Source organism: Equus przewalskii, chromosome 12 (assembly GCF_037783145.1).
Source record: "Equus przewalskii isolate Varuska chromosome 12, EquPr2, whole genome shotgun sequence".
In the NCBI taxonomy this organism is placed as follows: Eukaryota; Metazoa; Chordata; class Mammalia; order Perissodactyla; family Equidae; genus Equus; species Equus przewalskii.
In genome coordinates, this window is record NC_091842.1 from 4,947,229 (window position 1) to 4,967,167 (window position 19,939).

A 19,939-nucleotide genomic window follows, 5' to 3' on the forward strand; every position below is an offset into this window, starting at 1 on the left:
AAATTCAGGGAGTTTCCTGGGAAATTCTGGGGAAGTCCTTCCTTGCTCCTCTAGGAAAGATCCAGAAGAAACCTTTTGTTTTCCTTTTGGGTGATGCTGTGCACGGATGAGCTGAATTCCTGCTGTATCTCCACTCACAGCCGGGATGAGCTGACATCCAGAGGAGGGCAGGGCGGTGAGGAGCACAGGAGCGCTGCTGCCTGTCCTGGCTCTGCACTTCCCGTCCCCGACGTCAGTGTGAGTCCTTCCTGTTAGTAACCAGCTGGAGTTGGGTTTTCTGTTACTTGTGGCGAGAGAGAATCACAACTGAACTGAAAACAATATTTTATAAAGACATGTTAGTTTAATTGCCAATTTATTATAAATAATTGACATCGTACACTTTATTAAAAATATTATGTAAACGTCAGTGAAAATACCATAAAAAACAAAAAAGATAAATGGGAAAAAATATTGTAACACATGAAACTTAGAGCCAATTTCCTTAATATAGAAGGGCTTCTACAATAAATAAAAAAAGACCAATAGTCAGTAGAAAAATGGGCAAAGATCATGAACAGTAAAATAAATATAAATGACTTTTACATGTATAAAAAATGTTCAGTCTCAATCCTAATAAGAGAAATTCTCCTAGATAATACATTGAGTTGGTGAGGCTGTGCAGAAACAGGCAGCTCGTTTTGTTGATGGGAATATAAATTGGTTGACTCTCTTGGAAGCCCAGGTTGACTCTGTGTGTGTATCTGTCAGTGTTTTCCTATGCATTTGCATGTGGCAAAGAAGTGCTTGTAGGGACGTTCATTGCAGTATTGTTTGTAGGTAGGAAAGAGTGCAATAAACTCAGTGCCTGTCAATAGGCCACTGGTCCGGTAAAGTATAGTTCATTCATTTGATGGTCTCCTGTGCACCTGTTAAAAAGAATGAGAAATGCTTAGTGAGCAGAGAAGGAATGATTTCCAGTATGCTGCAGTACAGGACATTGTATGTAGTTTGCTACTTTTCCCTAAAGGGTATATGCTACATGTTTTGTTTATGCGCAGACTCTGGGAGGCCACACAAGGTACTCGTTTACTTCTAGGAAGGTAACTGAAAGGCTGAGGCTCAGCGTAGGAGGAAGGTGTAACAGTTACGTTATACCCACTTGAACTGTTTGAACTTTTTACCCTTTACGTTCATTACCTGCTCAAAATCAGTGTTCTTTTACAAATTGTAAATTTTAGGTATATTTTTTAATAACTTAACACATTGGTAAATTTTATTCTTCATACATGGATAACTTCCATCACCCTTTTTGTTTCATAAGTCGTCTTGATAGTTAATCTGTCATTTGAGCTGAAGACCATGTTTATTTAGCTTTTGGCTGATAACACCTCTCTAAAAGAAACACCACAAGTTGTAGAGGGTGCATTTGGAACAAATAGAATTGAGTCATCTTTATCCGAAAGACTGATGCTTATGTATTTACCTGTCTTCTTTTTCTTGGTCATCAACATAGCTTAGTTGGGAAGAATCTTGATATTGTTGTGGTAGTTTCTAGTTTTGATTTGAGACCCTCCCTGATCAAATCCTACTGTTCCTACCATGTGGGAGGTTTAATTGGGGAAGATCCACCCTCACGACTGCCATGTTTTGATAGAAGAACACCCTTGACGTCCAGGGTCTGACATTTGCCGTGTTTGGTTTGATCATGGGACCTCTAGCATCTCCTCTGCGTTTGCATCTCAGGAGGTCATTGCTCATCTCATGCTGGAGAAGCTCACAGTCATGTGCTGCATAAGGACATTTCAGTCAGTGGTCCCATGAGATTAGTACCCTATAGCCTAGGCGTGTAGTCGGCCAAACCATCTAGGTTTGTGTGAGTACACTCTTTGATGTGGGCACAGTGAAGGAACTGCCTAACGACGCCTTTCTCAGTGTCTCCCTGTCGTTAAGCGATGCCTGACTTACTGCAGTGGCTAGAGGTGTTGGATCCAGAGATCCCGTGACATAGGCCTTCTTTTCGTTGCTCTAACGGAAATGGCTATGCCTGATGAAGGACCATAGGGGTTGAGGACATCACATTTGGAGATGCAGCTCTGCCTGTTAGTGATGGGGCATCCACATCACAGTGCCCACTGCAGCAGCCAGGTCCACACCAGCAACTCTATGTTGAGAAGAAAATAAATAGCTAAATGGAATAAAAATGTTTTCCCATGCAGGCATAACTATTCAAAGGAGACTTTTTCAGTATTTTGTTTCTTTTTTGGAACCTTAATCAGAACTCCATTTCCTGCTTCCTTATTTACGTATTTATTTCATTCATGCAGTATCAGTATGTTGGCGTTTCAGGTCCAGGTGCTGCTGACGGCATTAGGGTGCTCCCTCATTTGGAATCCCAGCCATCCAGGAAACGGGTGTGTGTGTGTGTGTGCGTGCGTGCTGGTGCGTGTGCACGCACACATGTGCGCAGATATTGTTTCCTGTTCCTCCGGTGGTTGGCTGTTGTTATACAATAACAAGCTCCAAATGCAGGACTGATTTTTTCCTTACCTGCACTCATTGTCCCTCAGAGGGAGTGCTGTTTCAGTTACCTTATAAAATTTTGTCTTTGTGCTGGGGCTGGCCCCGTAGCTGAGTGGTTCAGTTCATGTTCTCCGCTGCAGGCGGCCCAGTGTTTGGTTGGTTCAAATCCTGGGCGCGGACATGGCACTGTTCATCAAACCACGCTGAGGCAGCGTCCCACATGCCACAACTAGAAGGACCCACAATGAAGAATATACAACTATGTACTAGGGGGCTTTGGGGAGAAAAAGGAAAAAATAAAATCTTAAAAAAAAAAAAATTTGTCTTTGTGGCAAAAATGAGGCCTGATGGTGTCTAATATTTTAAAATGTGACTCTAAGAAATTTATTCTAATGGAAGGTAATTTTTGGAATTCAAAAGCTATTTCCTTACCAAATCATTCTTTAGCTCTTAGATTTTTTCAATCATTGTTTTTGTTTTAATTATGTGGCATTTTTATGTTACTTAAATTACTGTTTATTGCAACTTTTTCCCAAAGGGAGAAAATTGATGTTTTACATCAGGAATTAAAGCGCACAGGCCTCTGTTGATACTTGGATTTGTTTTGCAAGTGCAGTTAGAAATGTCGTGTCTGAATGTTAGCCTTCTTCAAGTGGTCGCACATGTCAGAATTGGTCACTTCCCAAAAGCGAGGATCATGGCAGCATTGGTGAGGCAGAGAGACTGGGTCATGCAGACCTGGATTATATTTCAGAAAGTAGTTACTAAACTCTCGTAGCCTCAGTTTCCGAATTTGTGAAATGGGATGGTGACTGTCTCACAGTTGTTGCGAGAGTTAAAGAATAATGAGTGTAAAGCATTTCGGATGGTGCCTGGAATGATACAGGTCTCGAATAGATGGTGGAGCTTCTTTTCCTGGCTGTTAGGACTTGGGTGACCGTGCATCTCTGTTTGCCTGGGACACTTCTGTTTTATGCCGGTTGTCCTAGCATAATTATTAATAGCACCTTTCACTCAAAAGTATCCCAGTTAGGACAGTGATTACATGGTCACCCTAGTTAGAATCTAGAAGTGTTTTTAAACCCTGATAAGCCTAAGAAATGAATCTGAGGCTTTTTGTCATGTTTCCCATTCCTCACTTTGTCACTTTCAAATTTAGGCATTGCTTACCAATTACAAGTAGAAAAATTCAGATGCTGGTGTGTGTACAGTACAGATATGTGCTCTAATAGCTATGTTTTTGTAGAGAGGAGGCTCTTCATCTCTGAGGAGGCAAGTCACCAGTTTGAATGTTTGTGTATTTCAGGAACCATTTGTAATCCTGGCCCGCGGAAATCTATGTCTAAACTGCTTTACATCCGCCTAGCGCTCTTTCTGCCAGAGATGGTCTGGGCTTCTCTGGGGGCCGCGTGGATAGCAAGCGGTGTTCAGTGTGACAAGACAGTTGTGAATGGCATCATTGCAACCGTCATTGTCAGGTGAGGTCCTTCGTCTTCTCTGTCAGTTTGTTGTCTCAAATGCACTTAGATGCAGGTAAACAACCTTTCTGAGTAACTGCAGATAGCCCAACGTCATGCAGGCTTCCTAAAATCGTTAGAAATTGGACCTTTTTTGGTAACTCATGAAAGTTTAGAGACACCTGTTTATGCATGAGAAATAATTGATTTTCCATTATGTATTTATTGATGTCGTTTCCTTTCTTACTGGTTCTCATTTTTCTGCATTCCCTCCCTCCTCAGAAAGAAGGAAACCTGAAGACCAAAACAAGGGCAAAAACTAAATGTAGGGTGAGAAGAAATGCAGCATCAGGAATTGCAACAGAGAATAATAACACCAGAAGAAAGATTTTGCATTTTCCAGGCTAGAAATCTTAGAAATGATCTCGTTACATCCCCTTGTGACTCGTTCTGTTGCTGCTTTTCCTGAGTCTCGCAGCCAGGGGCAGCAGTGTCCCTTCTCAGAGGTTCATCTTCCCACCAGCACACACATTTGTGAATCCACAGTTCCTTGCACATTGTGGGCAGTCCAGAAATATTTAAACATATGAATGAAAGACCTATCGGAGTATCCTGCGATATGGCAAAATTCTTTTGGTTTTACCGAGAAGAGGCCTGAGACACTGAGGAGTAAGGGCCTGGGTCATGGACAGGGGGCCATGGAGAACAAGTTCCGGCTCCTTCTGTGCCCAGGCTTCAGCTCTGCCCACCACCAGACAGCTCCTTTTTCTCTTTTGTGGTCTCTACTTTTAGGGCTCTAATCTTTGTGGGACCTGGGTTAGCCATGAGCTCATAAGGAACTTTCTAGAAGAACAAGTGCTCACCTCAGCCAGGTTCTGGGAGATCCCCCCTCTCCCTCAGTAACTAGAGCTACGGTTGTACAGATGCAAAAACTGAACCCACAGGAGGGAGCCTTTGACTCCTGCATCTGGATGTAGGACCCACAGTCATCATCCTTTTCCTCCCTCTTTTGCAGTTGGATTATCATCGCCTCCACTGTGGTTACCATTTTCATTGTCTTTGACCCGCTGGGGGGGAAAATAGCTCCACATTCCTCTGCTGGTCCCAATCACCTGGATGGTCATGAGTCAAGCCAGTTACTTAATGGCCTCAAGACAGCAGCTGCAAGCGTATGGGAAGCCAGAATCAAGTTCTTGTGCTGTTGCATTGGGAAAGATGACCATACTCGAGTTGCTTTTTCGAGTACGGCAGAGCTTTTCTCAACCTGCTTTTCAGTAAGCTGAAGGGGTCTGGTTTGGTCTCTTTCTTCTGTTTAAGTAAATGCTTCTTATGTTAAGATGAGTACTCTGTATTTTGAGCCACTCCCCCTGTTCGCATGAATAGCTCTTGAGAACTTGTAATCTGTGAGTGTGGTGGAATTGGGGGTGGATACCCTCCCTGGAATGAATACTCAAGTACTCTAGGGAGCATCAAGCAAGGCCCTGAGTTTTCAGACCCTGCCTCTCTAACTGGCGCATCCTGGTGTTGACACTTGTTTGTTACACTGTCTAGATTTTGGATTAGTTTTTAAGGAACTAAGTAATGAAAGCTGTACATTTGGGGAATAATTTGCCAGTTGTCTTTTCATATCCAGCTGGTACTCAGCAGATACCAGCTACAGGCAGTGTCATGCATCCAAGGTAGTATCAGACCTTGGTTTCTTACTACTTTATAGCATGACAGAAATGAGAGATTTTTCTACTTTTGAAGAAAAGTTTAAATAGATTCTTGCAATCCAGAAAATTGTGATCATTCTAGAGCAGTTTCTTCAGTGATTTGGAAATAATTGTTTTGTTTTTTTCCCCCACCCAATGTGTGTCTTTTCATACAATGTTCTCTGATAAACCACTATTACGTTCAGTATTGAGACCAAGTAAGGGAGAGCGGTTCTCTTCATGTCCTGCATGCCTGCCAGGCTTCTTCTCCCCTCCCTGTGGTGCATGAGTCTCCACTGTCCAGAGCTGGCCCTGTAGCCTCACACCGGGCCGTAGCAGCGGCCTCCGTGTAGGGATTAGAGAAGCGTGTCCCCCTAAATAATTTTAAAGGAGTGCTTCAACCAAGTCTCCAGATAGTTGGAAGAAGGAAGAGGAGAATCTGGCTATTCTTGGAGGATGTCTTAACCTGCATCCTAGGCAGAACCGATGGCTCAGTGGCTGAGTGGCCAGTACCTGGTCCTTCCTTAGGGACCAGAAGTGCCTGGAGGTGGTTGAGCATTCCTGCCTGCTCCGTATCCCTCCTGAAAGAGAAGGGTAGCTCTCGTCCAGAGACCACTCTGTTGCTTTCCTGGTTTGAGGCTTGCTGTACTCAGTATAAGTTCCGTCTCATAAACCTCCACTAGGGACTCTTTCAACAAAACCTCCACAGCATCTTGAGCAGTGAGAGTATAATAAGCTTGGGCTAAAATCAGCCATTACTACAAAGATGGTGAATTTATCCATTTGCTCCCCCACTTGACAAAAGATGTGAAATAGGTTAAAAATAGCATAGTCACTTGAAGTGAAATTTGAAAATAGAGATCGACAGAATTTTTATGTTCTCCAGTGGATTTTGTCTGAGGACAGGAGAGTAAAAAACATTAAGCTCACATATAGAAGTCCTGAGAGGAAAATACTTTTTAAAATACCTTTTTACATGTAACTGTATCTGTGTGTCTGTGCATGTGAACTATATAAACCTGGATCTTAAGGAACTCCTGGGCAATTCCTGCTGAGTTTTATGACAAGCTGTTGTGGTTTCCCATCCAGGACACAGATCTGGTGCCCAGCGACATCGCGGCCGGCCTCGCCCTTCTCCATCAGCAGCAGGACAATATCAGAAATAACCAGGAGCCTCATGAGGTGATCAGTCATTCCCCAGAGCCCTCCCAGGTAAGCCCATGTTTCTGTTGGGTTGTATGGTTTTGACATTTACACTTATTTGTAAATCTTCAAAAAAAACCCACAAAAGACTAGCCAGTGGCAGTTTCAGGAGCACTTGGCTTAGAATCTGATTTGTAGCTTCTGTTTGTTGTGGTTTGTCACCTGTCAGATGAGACGTCTCATCACCTGGAGTTCAGGTAGATGGAGGCCCTTCCCGGCCAGTTCACTGTCCATTCTATTTGTAAAGCATCCTCTTTTAGAAAATTGCCTGTTGGAGTCAACATATCAAAACTTCCTTCTAGGGTGGGACCTGGTTCTCCCTGGGTGTGTTTGCTCTCTTCTTTGGGCCTGGGGAACGGAGACAGTTCCACTTTGCTTGATGATAGTTTTTCTGCCACAGATTTTTATGCCTTTGAAAGAGAAGGTTGCACATAGGTATATGTGTTTCTCTGCACTGTATTCCAGCACATAGTTCTTAGCATCCTGTTTGCTGCGGTGTGGAAATATGCTAGTCATCGTGGTCATCTAATAGGAAGTCACTGGCTCATTTCACCAGGACAGAACAGTCATTAGGGTGTTTTCTGCCGTTAACTCCCACCGTAGTTGCTGCATTTTTGTATAAAATGAGGGGTCCGCCACAGTCTGTGTTTCCGGACCAGTTTTCCCTATGGAAGTCCTCTGAGAGGTCTATTCAGTGAATTAAGAAAGGGAAGAATCAGGAATGTGAGTTCAGGTTTAAGATCTTAGTGTGTTGATTCTCTCCATAGGCTTCCCCTAAACAAAAAGCTTTTTTTCTTCTCTTACAGGAAGCTGATTTGGATGCAGAATTAGAAAATTGCCGTCATTATATGCAGTTCGCAGCAGCTGCTTACGGCTGGCCCCTCTACATTTATAGAAACCAATTTACAGGGCTGTGGAAGATTGGTGGTGACTGGTAAGTTGGCAGGGCCTGAGGCCTCCCTCTTCCTTCTAGATGTCACTTACTATGATTCTCCATACTTTATTTTCTAAAAATTGTATTTCCTTTTTTTTTTTTTTTTGAGGAAGATTAGCCCCGAGCTAACATCTGCTGGCAGTCCTCCTGTTTTGCTGAGGAAGACTGGCCCTGAGCTAACATCCGTGCCCATCTTCCTCTACTTTATACGTGGGATGCCTGCCACAGAATGGCTTGATAAATGGTGCCATGTCTGCACCTGGGATCCGAACCGGTGGGCGAACCCCAGGCTGCCGAAGCAGAATGTGTGCACTTAACCGCTGTGCCACTGGGCAGGCCCCATATTTCCATTTTTAAAAAACTTCTGTTTTAAGATATTTCAAAAACTGCAAGTGCAGTACTGAGAACTCCCATGGATCCTTTGTCTGGAGTCCCCCGTTGAGACTCACGTGTATCGTGTGTGCTCTGTCCGCCCTCTATGTACATGTATTCCCCTGCACCGTTCGAGCTTCAAGGGCAGGCATCATGCCTCTTTCTCTCTCGTTACTTCAGTTGGTATTTCTTAAGAACACGGACATTCTTTTACGTAACTACAGTATAATTATAAAATTCAGGAAACTTATCATCAATCTTTAGCTAATTTACATCTTGTTTTCACATTTTTCCAGTTGTCCCAATCATATCCTTTAGAGCAATTTTTCCTCCGACCCTGGATTACACATTGCATTTAGCTGTCGTGTCTCCTTAGTCTCCATCCATTTGGAACAGTTCCTCAGTCATTTTTTGTCTTTCATGATACTGACATTTTGAAAAGAACAGTCCAGCTGTTTTGTGGAACGGACCTCAGTTTACGTTTGTCTGATGGTTTCTTCATGATTAGATTCAAGTTAATGGGTTTTTGTCAGGAAGGCTCCATGAGGAACATTGTGTCCTCCTCAGTACATCGTATCAGGAGACACGTGATGCCACTTTGTCTGTTATGGGTAACGTTAGGGTCTCTCCCATCCTTGTTGATTTATTTTTTGAATATGTAAAGCATTAACATGATTCCAGAAGTCAAAACTCTGGTAAGAAGTATACACAGAGGGCCGGCCTCGTGACCGGGTGGTTAAGTTTGTGCACTCCACTTCCATGGCCCAGGGTTTCGCCGTTTCAGATCCTGGGCACAGACATTGCACCGCTCATCAGGCCATGCTGTGGCGGCGGCCCACACAGCACAACCAGAAGGACCTACAACTGGAATATACAACTATGTACTGGGCGCTTAGGGGAGGAGAAGATAAAAAACGATTGACAACAGATGTTAGCTCAGGTGGCAACCTTTTAAAAAAGTTTAAAAAAATAAATAGACACAGAAATATATTTACCTTTTAAAGGCATTTTACATTAGCCAGGCTAAGTCCTGAAAGTTGTAAACTCTGGTCCTCATGTTTGCTGGGAAAATGGGACAGTGGGGGTTAATATTCTTTGGTAAGTGGCTCAGGTTGGCCCAGTAACGCCTTTGCTCCCTGTTTTAGTTGCAGAAACAGAACAACAGAATATGACTTGGTTGGAGGTGATCGGCTCAGCTGTCATTTTGGCTCCATCCTGCAGACGACGGGGCTCCAGTACAGGGACTTCATTCATATAAGCTTTCATGACAAGGTAGAGTATGACAGTGGTTCCTGACTTCCCTGGGGTCCTGGAGTCTTTTGAGATTCTGATGGAAGTTGTAAATTATTCCCCCAGTAAAGTGTGCGTAGACACACACACTTACTCACCCACCCCCAAATTTTGCATACCATTTCAGGGGGTTCACAAACCCCCTTAGAGCCCACACAAGTTTAACATAAGATGGAGCAAAAAGTCTTCGTCAGCGATCCTCTGCTGTGTTTTCTGTGAGCCCACCTTTTATTGAAGAGCAGTGAGTTGCCTTTGGCAATACTCCCACACAGCTGTCCGGCATCAGTCAGTCCTTGTTTCTGGATCTGAGCTCCGTCCACAATGGGGGAGTGCGGTGCGTCTCATGCTCTGCGGGCGATGGGAGTCTCTGGGGAAGCTGGCGCACATACAGAAGCCAGCTCTGTCTGGCGTCTGTGACCCATCCTTGGTGTTGCTTCGTAGCTCTCCACGTGATTCTCATGCACCAGAAGTTAAGACCCACTGGTGTGGTGTGGCGGTGCTCAAATTGGCTGCCTAAGAGACTCTCCTGGGGAGCTTTGAAAACTCCCGAAGCCCAGGCCACACCCCAGATCAATTAAATCAGAGTTTCTGGCACTGGGACCCCAGCTCAGGAAGCCCCAGGTGGTTCCAGCATGCAGACGACTGTGGGATCCTCTAGAGACGCTCCCAGCCCAGTGGCTGCCGAACTGCTGACTGAAGACTCACCCGGGGAGTTAGAAAGCCCACTGCCCGGGTCACACGCCGTTCCAGGTCAATCAGAGTGTCAGGGTGAGAGCAGGCTGAGTGTTGTTTCACTATCCTCAGTGAGGCTGGTGGGCAGCAAAGGACAGGAGCCCGGGCCTCGGCCCCTTCACTGAGTGGTAATGACAGCAAGGACTGGTGTGTTTTAAAGCAGACAGTTTATCATAGAGGGTTTGTGATTCCGTGAGCTCTTTCAAGGAGCACCCCCGCAATATCATCATGCGAAAGTCCCTCTCCTGTGGAAACCAGGGAAATGAAGTCGGCAGCCTTCTTTCCTGCCTGCCTCAGTTACATAGCGGCCACCAGACACAGGTGGCCATCATCTTAGAACTGCTGCCACTGATCAGTTGCCTTCCACGAGCCAGGCATTTTCTCAGTCTGCACGCCACCCGGAAGAGTTAGGGGCCGTTATAGCCTTTTTCAAGACGAGGAAACAGAGAATAAGAGGACTTTGGACATTTGCTTGAGATGAGGTGGCAGGAAAGGGGCAGGCCAGAGCTCCCTACCCAGGGCTGCCTCACGCCAGACCCTCGGTGTTCTCTCGGGGCTTGGCCTGAAGGAAGTGCACTGGAGCCGTGGCTGCTCTAAATGGCAGTGGATGCTCCCAGGGCTGCGGCCTCTTCCCCCTGCTGGGAATTAGACAAAGGAGGGGCTCCGCTCTGCCCCTGAGATGGCCCCACCCTGCCGCCGAGGGTAACAGGGTGATGGGGACTAAGAGAGTCTCTGGTGAGCAGCGCCTGTGGGCCCTTGCCCAGAGGGATGGCTTTCAGTTGGTCCCCACAGGACTGGATTTACCATTGACTGGATTTACCATTGACTACCATGACTGGAGATGCTGGGACTAAAATGAGGGAGGCCAAGTCAGACTGTGTCCACCTGCACCAGTGCAGTAGCTGTGCTTGTGGGGGTCAGGGAGGCTAGAAAGGAAAGCGGAGGTCCTTTGTCACAGGAGTGCATGCTGTTTCATGAAAGCCTGTCGTCTACAGAGCATCAGAGTAGTCGTCCTGCCTCGTGAGGATGAGCAGAGAGGTGAGTCGCTGTGCCCCCTCTCCGCCACGAGCCAGGTTTCTCGTGGGCTGCTGTGTTGTTAGAGACGCTGCGCTGGCTTGGCTGTCTCAGTAGAGACGCGTTCTTGCTATTCAGGCCTTGTGCTTGTTTCTGTCTCCCTCAGGTATATGAGCTCCCGTTTTTAGTGGCCCTGGATCACAGGAAAGAAGCTATTGTGGTAGCTGTGAGAGGAACCATGTCTCTCCAGGTGAGGGGCCTGCCGCATCAGACCTGGGAACTGGGTGGAGGGGCCCAGGGATACTGCAAATCAACCAGCTGCAGATGCCGGGAGACCCTGCTGTGCCGGAACTGGGAAGAAGCATTCCTAAGATCAGCGTCAGACACAGGAAAACACTGGTGATGGAAAATGAGGAAGCGAATCCTGGGTTGTGAAACACTCCCTTTGAGAAAACAAATGAAGTTGTTTCCTTGTAACTGAGAAATGTCAGAAACATAGCCGCCAGCAGGGTTGGCTCCCTGGCTCGAGGAGCTCCTAGACGGGTGCCCACTTGACTCCCCTGATGTGCCCTTGCCAAGCCCCCAATCTGGGTGACCCTCCCATTGAATTTTTTGCTCCCAGAGCCAGAAGGGGATAGTAAGTGAAATGGTACTGTTGTCAGCTCCACCGCCAGTTCCTGTGTGTTGGCTTTCTCTGCCAGCCCCACGTGGCCTGCTCTTCTCCGGATGCTGCGAGAACTGCCGTTCAACCCTCAGATCCCCCTTCCATCCTGCTCATTCCTGCCTTCTCGGCCCCTTGGAGATACTGGACACCTTACTTCTCTCCATTTCTGTGTCATGGTTTTTGGTCTCTTCTTGGCCGTTCCTCAGTCTCATTTCCTGGTGCTTGCTTCTCTGCTGACCCAGAACATGTAATGAGACTTAAAAGTTCAAGCGCTTGACCCTCTGCTTTTTCTGACCAGTTCTGTGGGGCAGGGCTTGCAGCTCGGGCTGTTGGCCAGGACCCACACCTGCGTCTTCAAGAGCGGTCTGGGTCTGCCCTGAGGCACCAAAGAAAGCAGACGCCTCACCTCCTCACAGACGCGCTCTTCCGTCTGGGCTCCCCATTTCTGGTAATTTTGCGGCGTCCGTCAGCTGCCCACTAAAGGAACGGTGGAGTGATCTTCAGTTTCTCCCCTTGCATACCGCCCATTCTGTTGTGCGTGGAGCCCGGCCCCAGCCGCAGTGTCTCCAGCCATCTCCTCCGTTCCCAGCGCCATGGCACTAGTTCTGGCCCAGTCCTCTCTTTCCTTGGCCAGTGAAATCGTTTCCTACCTCCATCCCTGTCTCTCCTCTCTCCTCTTCCCAATCTGTCCTTTATACTGTCCACAGAGCACTCTTTCTAGAACCTGGGTCCAATCTTACCAGTCCTTCTCAGAGGCCTCCAGTGACTTCCATGCTTTTGATACAAAGTTCATGTTTCTTATCACAGTTCTGTCGGTGCTTTAGGACTAACCCCAGGCTGCCTTTCCAATTCCCACTGCACACCAGTGGTTCCTAACCCTGGCAGCTTTGTAAATAGTGTAGGTGTGGAGCCCCTCCCCACAGTGGGCCGGGCTCACTGGGTCCTGGGGCCACACCAGCCTCTCAGGTTCTGCCCAGGGCCCCTTGATGCGTCCAGAGCTGAGCACTTGTGCCTGGCCCGCCACCTGCTTTCCACAGTCAGACGCCTCTGCCTGGGTCCTGCTGCTCCCGTCTCCTTCCCAGAAGTGAGCTTGTCCTCCGGGCTCCGGCTCCGCCTCCTCTAGGAAGCCTCCTGGCCCTGCAGTGCTCACCCCCTGCTGCGTCTGCTGGGTCTCTTACCCCGCCTTATGTGTTAGCTGGCCGGTGACTGGGAGCCCTGGGACTGGGCACTGTGCTTCGTGGGTGCTTAGAAGATGTGTGCGGAGAGGGAAGGCAGAGGGTGTGTCTTAGACGTGTCCCATGTCCCCCTCCGCAGTGTTCACTCCTGGCCCAGGGCTGGACATGCCCCGGGTTCCTCAGGACCTACCTAGCCACCTGGGTTTGTCTCCCGAGTTCAGGCATCTCCAGTTCAGGTCTCAGTAGTCTGACCCAGGAGACTGGGATATGTCCCCTGTCCCTCAGAGAGACCCACCCGCCCAGCCTCAGACAGTGCCCCGCTCATCCCGACTGACGGCCTCTTCTTCCAACGCACTTCTCTAGGACATCCTTACGGACCTGTCAGCGGAGAACGAGACCCTCAACTTGGAGTGTGAAGTGCAAGACTGCTCGGCACACAAGGTAGAAGCCCTGGGGTTTGTGGTCTGGAATATTCCATTAAGGAGAAACTCAAAGGGGCCAGAATTTTCCCAACTCTGCCTGTCTCCCATTAATGCTGGCCATGTAACGAATAGCTGCTATACGCCAAGAGCTGTGCAGTGTGAGTGCTTTCATCCTTGCAGCGCAGTCTCACCTCCGCCCTGTGAGGTCGCTTTCGCTTTTGTCTTTTAAGAGAAAGAAGCAGATTCAGAGTGAAGGAGCGACTTGCCAGAGGCCGCACAGTTAGCGGAACCAGTGTCAGAATCGGCACGTGAGCCACAGTGGAACACTCTCTTCCCTTGTAATTAAAGAATACGTTCTCATGGCGAAAAAAGCTTCAGTACAGTACCGAGCAAACCAAGCTGTTTAGCACACTACACCTAGTACAGTGTCCTGACACGGGGCAGGCTCAGCCTCCCGCCCAGGACCCCTCCTGAGAGGCGGCACTGTCAGCACTTCCCTGCGTGTCGGTCCTCAGGTTTTCTCTGTGGATGTCGCAATAGCCGAGTTCTTGTTTCACTGTTACTGTGCTGTGGGGGTGGGCTGCGTAAGTTCCTCCTGAAGGACCAGAATACGGCCTGCCCAGAGCACAGTTGTTGGCCTTTTCTAATAATTTTAACTGTACATAACATAGTATTTATTATGTAAACCATCTATAAGCGTACAATTCAGTGGCATTAAGTACGTTCAGAATGCTGTGTGCCCATGAGCACTATCTGTACCCAAAACCTTTTCACCATCCCAAACATAAACTTCCAGTAGATACTAATCCCCCTCCCCCAGCCCCTGGTAACCACCATCCCACTGTCTCCGTGAATTTGCTCGTTCTGGGCACCTCACACGAGGGAATCGTACAGTAGTTGTCCTCTTATGACTGGCTTATTTCCCTTGGCATACTGTTTTCAGTGTCCATGTTGCAGCATGTGTCACAACTTCCTTCCTTTTTAAGGCTGAGTAATATTCCGTGTGTACATATACCACCTTTGGTTTATCCAGTCGTCTGTCAATGGACATTTGAGTTATGGCCACATTTGGGCTGTTGCGAATAATGGTGCTGTGGACTTGTGTGCAGATATCCGTTCCGAGTCCTCACTCTCACTTCTTTTGGGTATGTGCCCGGAAGTGAGATTGCTGGGTCTCGTTGTATTTCTATGTTTAACTTTTTGAGGAACCACCAGACTGCTTTCCAACGCAGCTGCGCCATTTTACGTTCCCACCAGCAGCGTCGGAGGGTCCCCATTTCCCCACATCCTCGTCAACACTTAGTGTCTGGGTTTTTTCCTTCTATTATAGCCAGCCTAGCAGATGTGAAGGGCCGCCTCACTGTGGTTTTGGTTTGCATTTCCCTCATGACTGACGAGGTTGCCGAGCAGTGTCCTCGTGTTTGAGGGAAAGTCTGGAATGATTCCCTCCCAGAGGTGACAGCAGCGGTATGTCAGGGGTGGAGGGCAGTGCGCTTGTGCTGTTTTTATACACTTCATATGTTTCCTTAACCGAAACATCTGTGACTTCTGTAGTAACCACTTTTAAGTAAAATGCTTAATTTTTATAAAAATACGTGTTAGAGCAGGAGTCTAGCTGCTGGTGACTGAGCCGCAGTATCCTGCTGGGACAGCCGTCAGAGAGGAGGCAGGGTAGAGGCTGTGTCTGCCACAGTTGGAAGCTTGACAGCCCTAGGAATATGAACTGTTTCTTTTAACCTTTAGCTGGTTTTTTGTGCCTCAATTCACAAAAGAGTCCAGTTTACCTATTTTGGGCGTGTGTGAAGAAATACAAAAATTTTAAGCCTTATTATGGAGACACATCAGCCAGCCAACCTCGGAATACCTGCACAGTGCGGGGAGCGGGGCTGTGGTTCCGCTCCCGCAGGAATCTGTCCACCGTGACGGCTTTGTGTGACCACCAGCTGCGCCCCTTTAGGCCTGGCTTTGTTCCCGGCTGAGGCCTCCTCCAGGGCTGTTTCATTCGGTAACGCTCTCACCTCCGGCCAGGAAGGCAGCTGCTCGAGGCTCAGGGGCAGGAGCTGGTCCCTGCTCTAGGCTTCTGTTCTGCCAAGTTTTGGCTCTGACACTGTCTGTCCGCAGTAACTGGAGTTCAAAGCCGCGCAGCTGAGAACAGTCCTGGCATTTCGACAGTAACACGTGTGCCGGGAGACTTACCATCAGCGGCAGTGGTGGCCCAGGTTCTGTTGGGCTTTGACTGCCCAGAGCCGGCCACGGGGTAGGTGGCTAATAAATGTTGAAGGAAGTGGACTGAATTGCATAGTGGGAGGGGAGGAGAGGGAAACTGGATGCTTTGTCAAGAAGTGCTGTCACGTTGTGCCCTGAATGTTCAACCCGGGAACCTTCTCTCGGTTCCTCGTAGGTGAGGCCGGGTTCAGCCTTCTACCTGCAGGATTGCAGAGTCAGGGATTTGCAGTAGCTTTAGCGGTGGTCACGACAGTCTCCCATCCTACACAGAGGGTCTCCTGCTTCATCTCGTCAGAGGACAAGCTGCACAAGGACAGGGCCGGGCTCTCTGGGCTTGTGTAGGAAGCACTCCGAAAATATTTCTGATCAACAGGGTTTTCTCTCTTCCATTAGAACTACTTAATTTTCAAGAAGTCTGTTTCCTAGGACAGCTGTATTTGTTAGGAAATTTTACATTTTATTTATTTTTTTTGAAATTAACCCAAAACCTGACCTCCCTAGAACTCCCTTCTGCTGGTTTTAGCTTTGCTGTTGCGGGAACGGTGGGTGCTTAGTCAGGGCTGCTGCTTCAGAACTTCAAGTTTGAACATCATTTTAAACGATTCCTCATTTAAAACTGAAATCTGCCAGCCGTGCGGACTGGGCTCAGGGGAACTGTGGCACGCCCGTCCCGCAGGATACTGTGGCTGCAGCACTGCATCTGTTGACATGGAGAGGTCTTCCTGATGTCAGCCTCATACACGGAAATACTTACTGAGCATGCTCCATGCGGAACGTGGCGTCAGGAGCCAGGATCCCAACAGTGAGCAACAGACATGGCTGCTGATCCCAAGATGCTTATTCCTACTGGGGGAGACAGAATCACAAATAGGGGTACATAGTGTAATCCCGTCATCTGTCTCACGATCCATCGCCAGCAACCTCCTTTGTCTGCATTTTTAGGGGATTTCTCAAGCTGCCCGATATGTTTACCGACGACTCGTCAACGATGGGATTTTGAGCCAAGCTTTCAGCATTGCTCCTGTGAGATTTTTTGAATTTTTCTTTTCTTTCATTTTCTCTGTCATCAGCTGTTTGCTTTTTAACCTTGACTCTTCCTGCTTTTGTCCTCTAGGAATACCGGCTGGTCATCGTGGGGCACAGCCTGGGGGCGGGCGCCGCAGCCCTGCTGGCCATCATGCTCAGACAGTCCCACCCGCAGGTCCGCTGCTACGCCTTCTCCCCGCCGCGGGGGCTGCTGAGGTAACAGGGCGCTGCTGCAAGTGGCACGGTCAAGGCTGGTCTTTTACTTCTCAGTCTCAAGGGAAGCTTGTTTTGAAGCACTGTTTAGTTGAAGAAAGACTGAATAGCTTTTCATAGGCCTGTCTGCCCATAGCTTTGATTTCCTAAATGAGACAGTGCTAAGATTCATTTTTTATGAGTTTGAAAAGTACATTTTTCGTTTCTGACTCAACATACTTAATCCTGGGCTGTTCTGTATGACCTATTGCCCTGATTATAAAAGAAATTTGTCCTACAATAAGAAAGGAGAAAAAAAGAAATCTGTAGCCATCGTAGAAATTTTGGAAAATACTAAAATCTGGAGAGATCAGAGATCTACCCAGAAATCACCATGGTAACTATTTAGGCTTGTTTTCTTCCAGCTGTTTGTGTGTGTGGAAATGGGTTTTACAAACTGAAATAATAACCTATATATTATATCCTTAAATATTCTTTGAGAATATCTTGGGTTTTTTTGTTTTTTAGGGGTTTTTTAAAATTAATTTTTTTTTTCTTTTTTTTTTTTAAGATTGGCACCTGAGTAACAACTGTTGCCAATCTTCTCTTTTTTTTTTCTGCTTTTTTCTCCCCAAATCCCCCGAGTACATAGTTGTATATTTTTGTTGTGGGTCCTTCTAGTTGTGGCATGTGGGACGCCGCCTCAGCATGGCCTGATGAGCAGTGCCGTGTCCGCGCCCAGGATCCGAACCAGTGAAACCCTGGGCCACGGAAGTGGAGCGCGCGAACTTAACCAGTTGGCCACGGGGCCGGCCCCAAGAACATGTTTTTTAAATAGTTGCTTAATATTCTATCATCTGGTTACAACATTTTTACTTATTCCACTACTGATGGATATTTACATTCTTTTCATTTTTTCATTCTTATATGTAATTATGTCAATATCTTTATACATAAATATTTGTGTACATTTAAAATTTTTTAAAGCTTTTTTATATCAAAATATATTTAAACATATATATTAAAAGATGAGTGACTTTTTAAAAATAACTTTTTTTATTATAAGACAAAGACAAAACATACATTTTTGAGAATAAGCAAACATCCATACAACTTGGATGTATTTTGCTCTGTGAAAAAAGCCCGATACAAAAGACCTAGTCTATGATTCCATTTGTATGACATTCTAGAAAAGACAAAACTGTAATGACAGAAAGCAGATCAGCGGTTGCCTAGGGTCGAGGTGAAGTTGATTGCAAAGGGACACAGGGAGCTTTGAGGGTGTTGGAAATGCTCTATACCTTCATTGTACCAGGTGCTGGTTAAACACTTACATGCATTTCTCAAAACTCATCAAATTGCACACTTAAAATGGGTGATTTTACTGGTGTAAATTACACTTCAGTAAAGCTAGTTTAAATACACACACACACCTGCAGCCACCCCAGGTAGAGAAATAGAGCACTGCTGGTGCCTTAGAAGTTCCTTGCTCATCCTCTGCTGTCCTGCTTACAGACAAGCGCTGTCCTAGTCTTTGTGAACATTCTCCCTTGCTTTAAAAAGAATAGTTTTACCACTTGTATACAAGGCTTTATGTACTGTAGTTTGGATTTGCATGATTTTGAACTTTGTATAAATAGAATTGTACTTTTTTTCTGTGACTTTTGTTCCACATTATGTTTGATGCCTGTAAGATGTTACTCTGTAAATTCTGGTTATTTTTCATCATATCTCTATCACAAATTATTTATCTGTTTTACTGGCGATGGACATGGGGTTGTTTCCAGTGCGGGAATGAACTTTCTCTGAGGCGTAGGTCTCGATGGGAACGACTAGATCATGGAGTTTGCACGCACTCAAGTGTCACATTTTCTGCCAGTGTTTGTTTTACAGAGTGGCTGTGCCAGTTTACACTCTCAGCAGCAATGTATGCGAGTTCACATTGCTCCATATTCTCGTCAACACTTAATATTGTCAGACTTTTAAAATTTTGCCAGTCTGATGGGTGTGTAGTGATGTTTCCTTGTGTTTTAATTTGCATTTTCATGATTGCTAATGAAATTGAGTCTCTTCATGTATACTTATTAGCTGTTGAGTTTCCACTTTTTTGAAAATCTTTTTGCCCATTTTTGTATTGGCTCATGTTTTTTCCTCATCAGTTGGTGTGTATATTCTGTATGTCAGTTCTTTGTTGTTAGTGAGTATGTGTTGTAAATATGCTCTCCACTCCTCAGTGTGTCTTTTTACTTTGAGTCCTGTCTTCTGCTCATCAGTTCTTAATTTTAACATTGACTAATTTATCATTCTTTTCATTTATGATTTTTGGGGTTTTGTTTCTTTTTGAGAAATCTGTCTCTGTCCTAAGGATGTAGAGCTAGTCTGCTCTGTTGTCTTCTACCAGCCTTTTATTCTGCCTTTTCACCTTTCTTTAGGTCTTTAATCTGTTTGGTTGGCCTTTTTGTGTATCTCGTATGAGGTAGGGATCCAGTTCCGTTTACCCTCCTCACACAAACAATGCATCGTCCTAGCACTGTTTACTGAAAAGTTCCTCCTCCCCTGCTTATATGCAGCCCCGCTTTTGTCATTTGTGAAGTGTCCATATTCACGAGTCCATTTCTGCATTCTGTCCTCTCTTCCACTGGTCTCATCATCTGTCTCTGCTCTAATGCCACACCGGATTGATTATCTTAGTTTGAAACTAACTGTTGGCCTCAAGTAGGGCAAATCCCCATGCCTTTTACTTTTTCAAGAGCATATTGGCTTTTCTTAGCCCTTTGCACCTCCGTGTAAATTTTAGAATCAGTTTTTCATGTTCTATAAACAAAAGTTTATTGGAACTGTGATTTCTGCTGCCTTTCTTTTCTAGTTCAATTGGGAGGGAAGTGACATCTTTATATCACAGTCATGTATTGCTTAATGACGGGGTACATTCAGAGAAATGCATCATTAAACGATTTTGTCATTGTGCGAACATGATAGAATATACTTACACAATCCTAGATGGTATAGCCCACTACACACCTAGGCTCCATTATA

The 19,939-nt window shown here is 46.2% G+C and overlaps 1 protein-coding gene across 1 annotated transcript in view; it reads left to right on the forward strand.

The window, feature by feature from the left end:
• DAGLB (diacylglycerol lipase beta) overlaps positions 1-19,939 on the forward strand; it is a 30,935-nt gene that overhangs the window by 3,900 nt on the left and 7,096 nt on the right. The window contains exons 3-11 of the mRNA XM_008527546.2: positions 3,809-3,980; positions 4,975-5,233; positions 6,743-6,865; positions 7,663-7,790; positions 9,308-9,434; positions 11,365-11,448; positions 13,401-13,478; positions 16,628-16,708; positions 16,800-16,927. Coding sequence (XP_008525768.1) covers positions 3,809-3,980; positions 4,975-5,233; positions 6,743-6,865; positions 7,663-7,790; positions 9,308-9,434; positions 11,365-11,448; positions 13,401-13,478; positions 16,628-16,708; positions 16,800-16,927 — 1,180 coding nt within the window. The remainder of the gene's footprint in view (positions 1-3,808; positions 3,981-4,974; positions 5,234-6,742; positions 6,866-7,662; positions 7,791-9,307; positions 9,435-11,364; positions 11,449-13,400; positions 13,479-16,627; positions 16,709-16,799; positions 16,928-19,939) is intronic.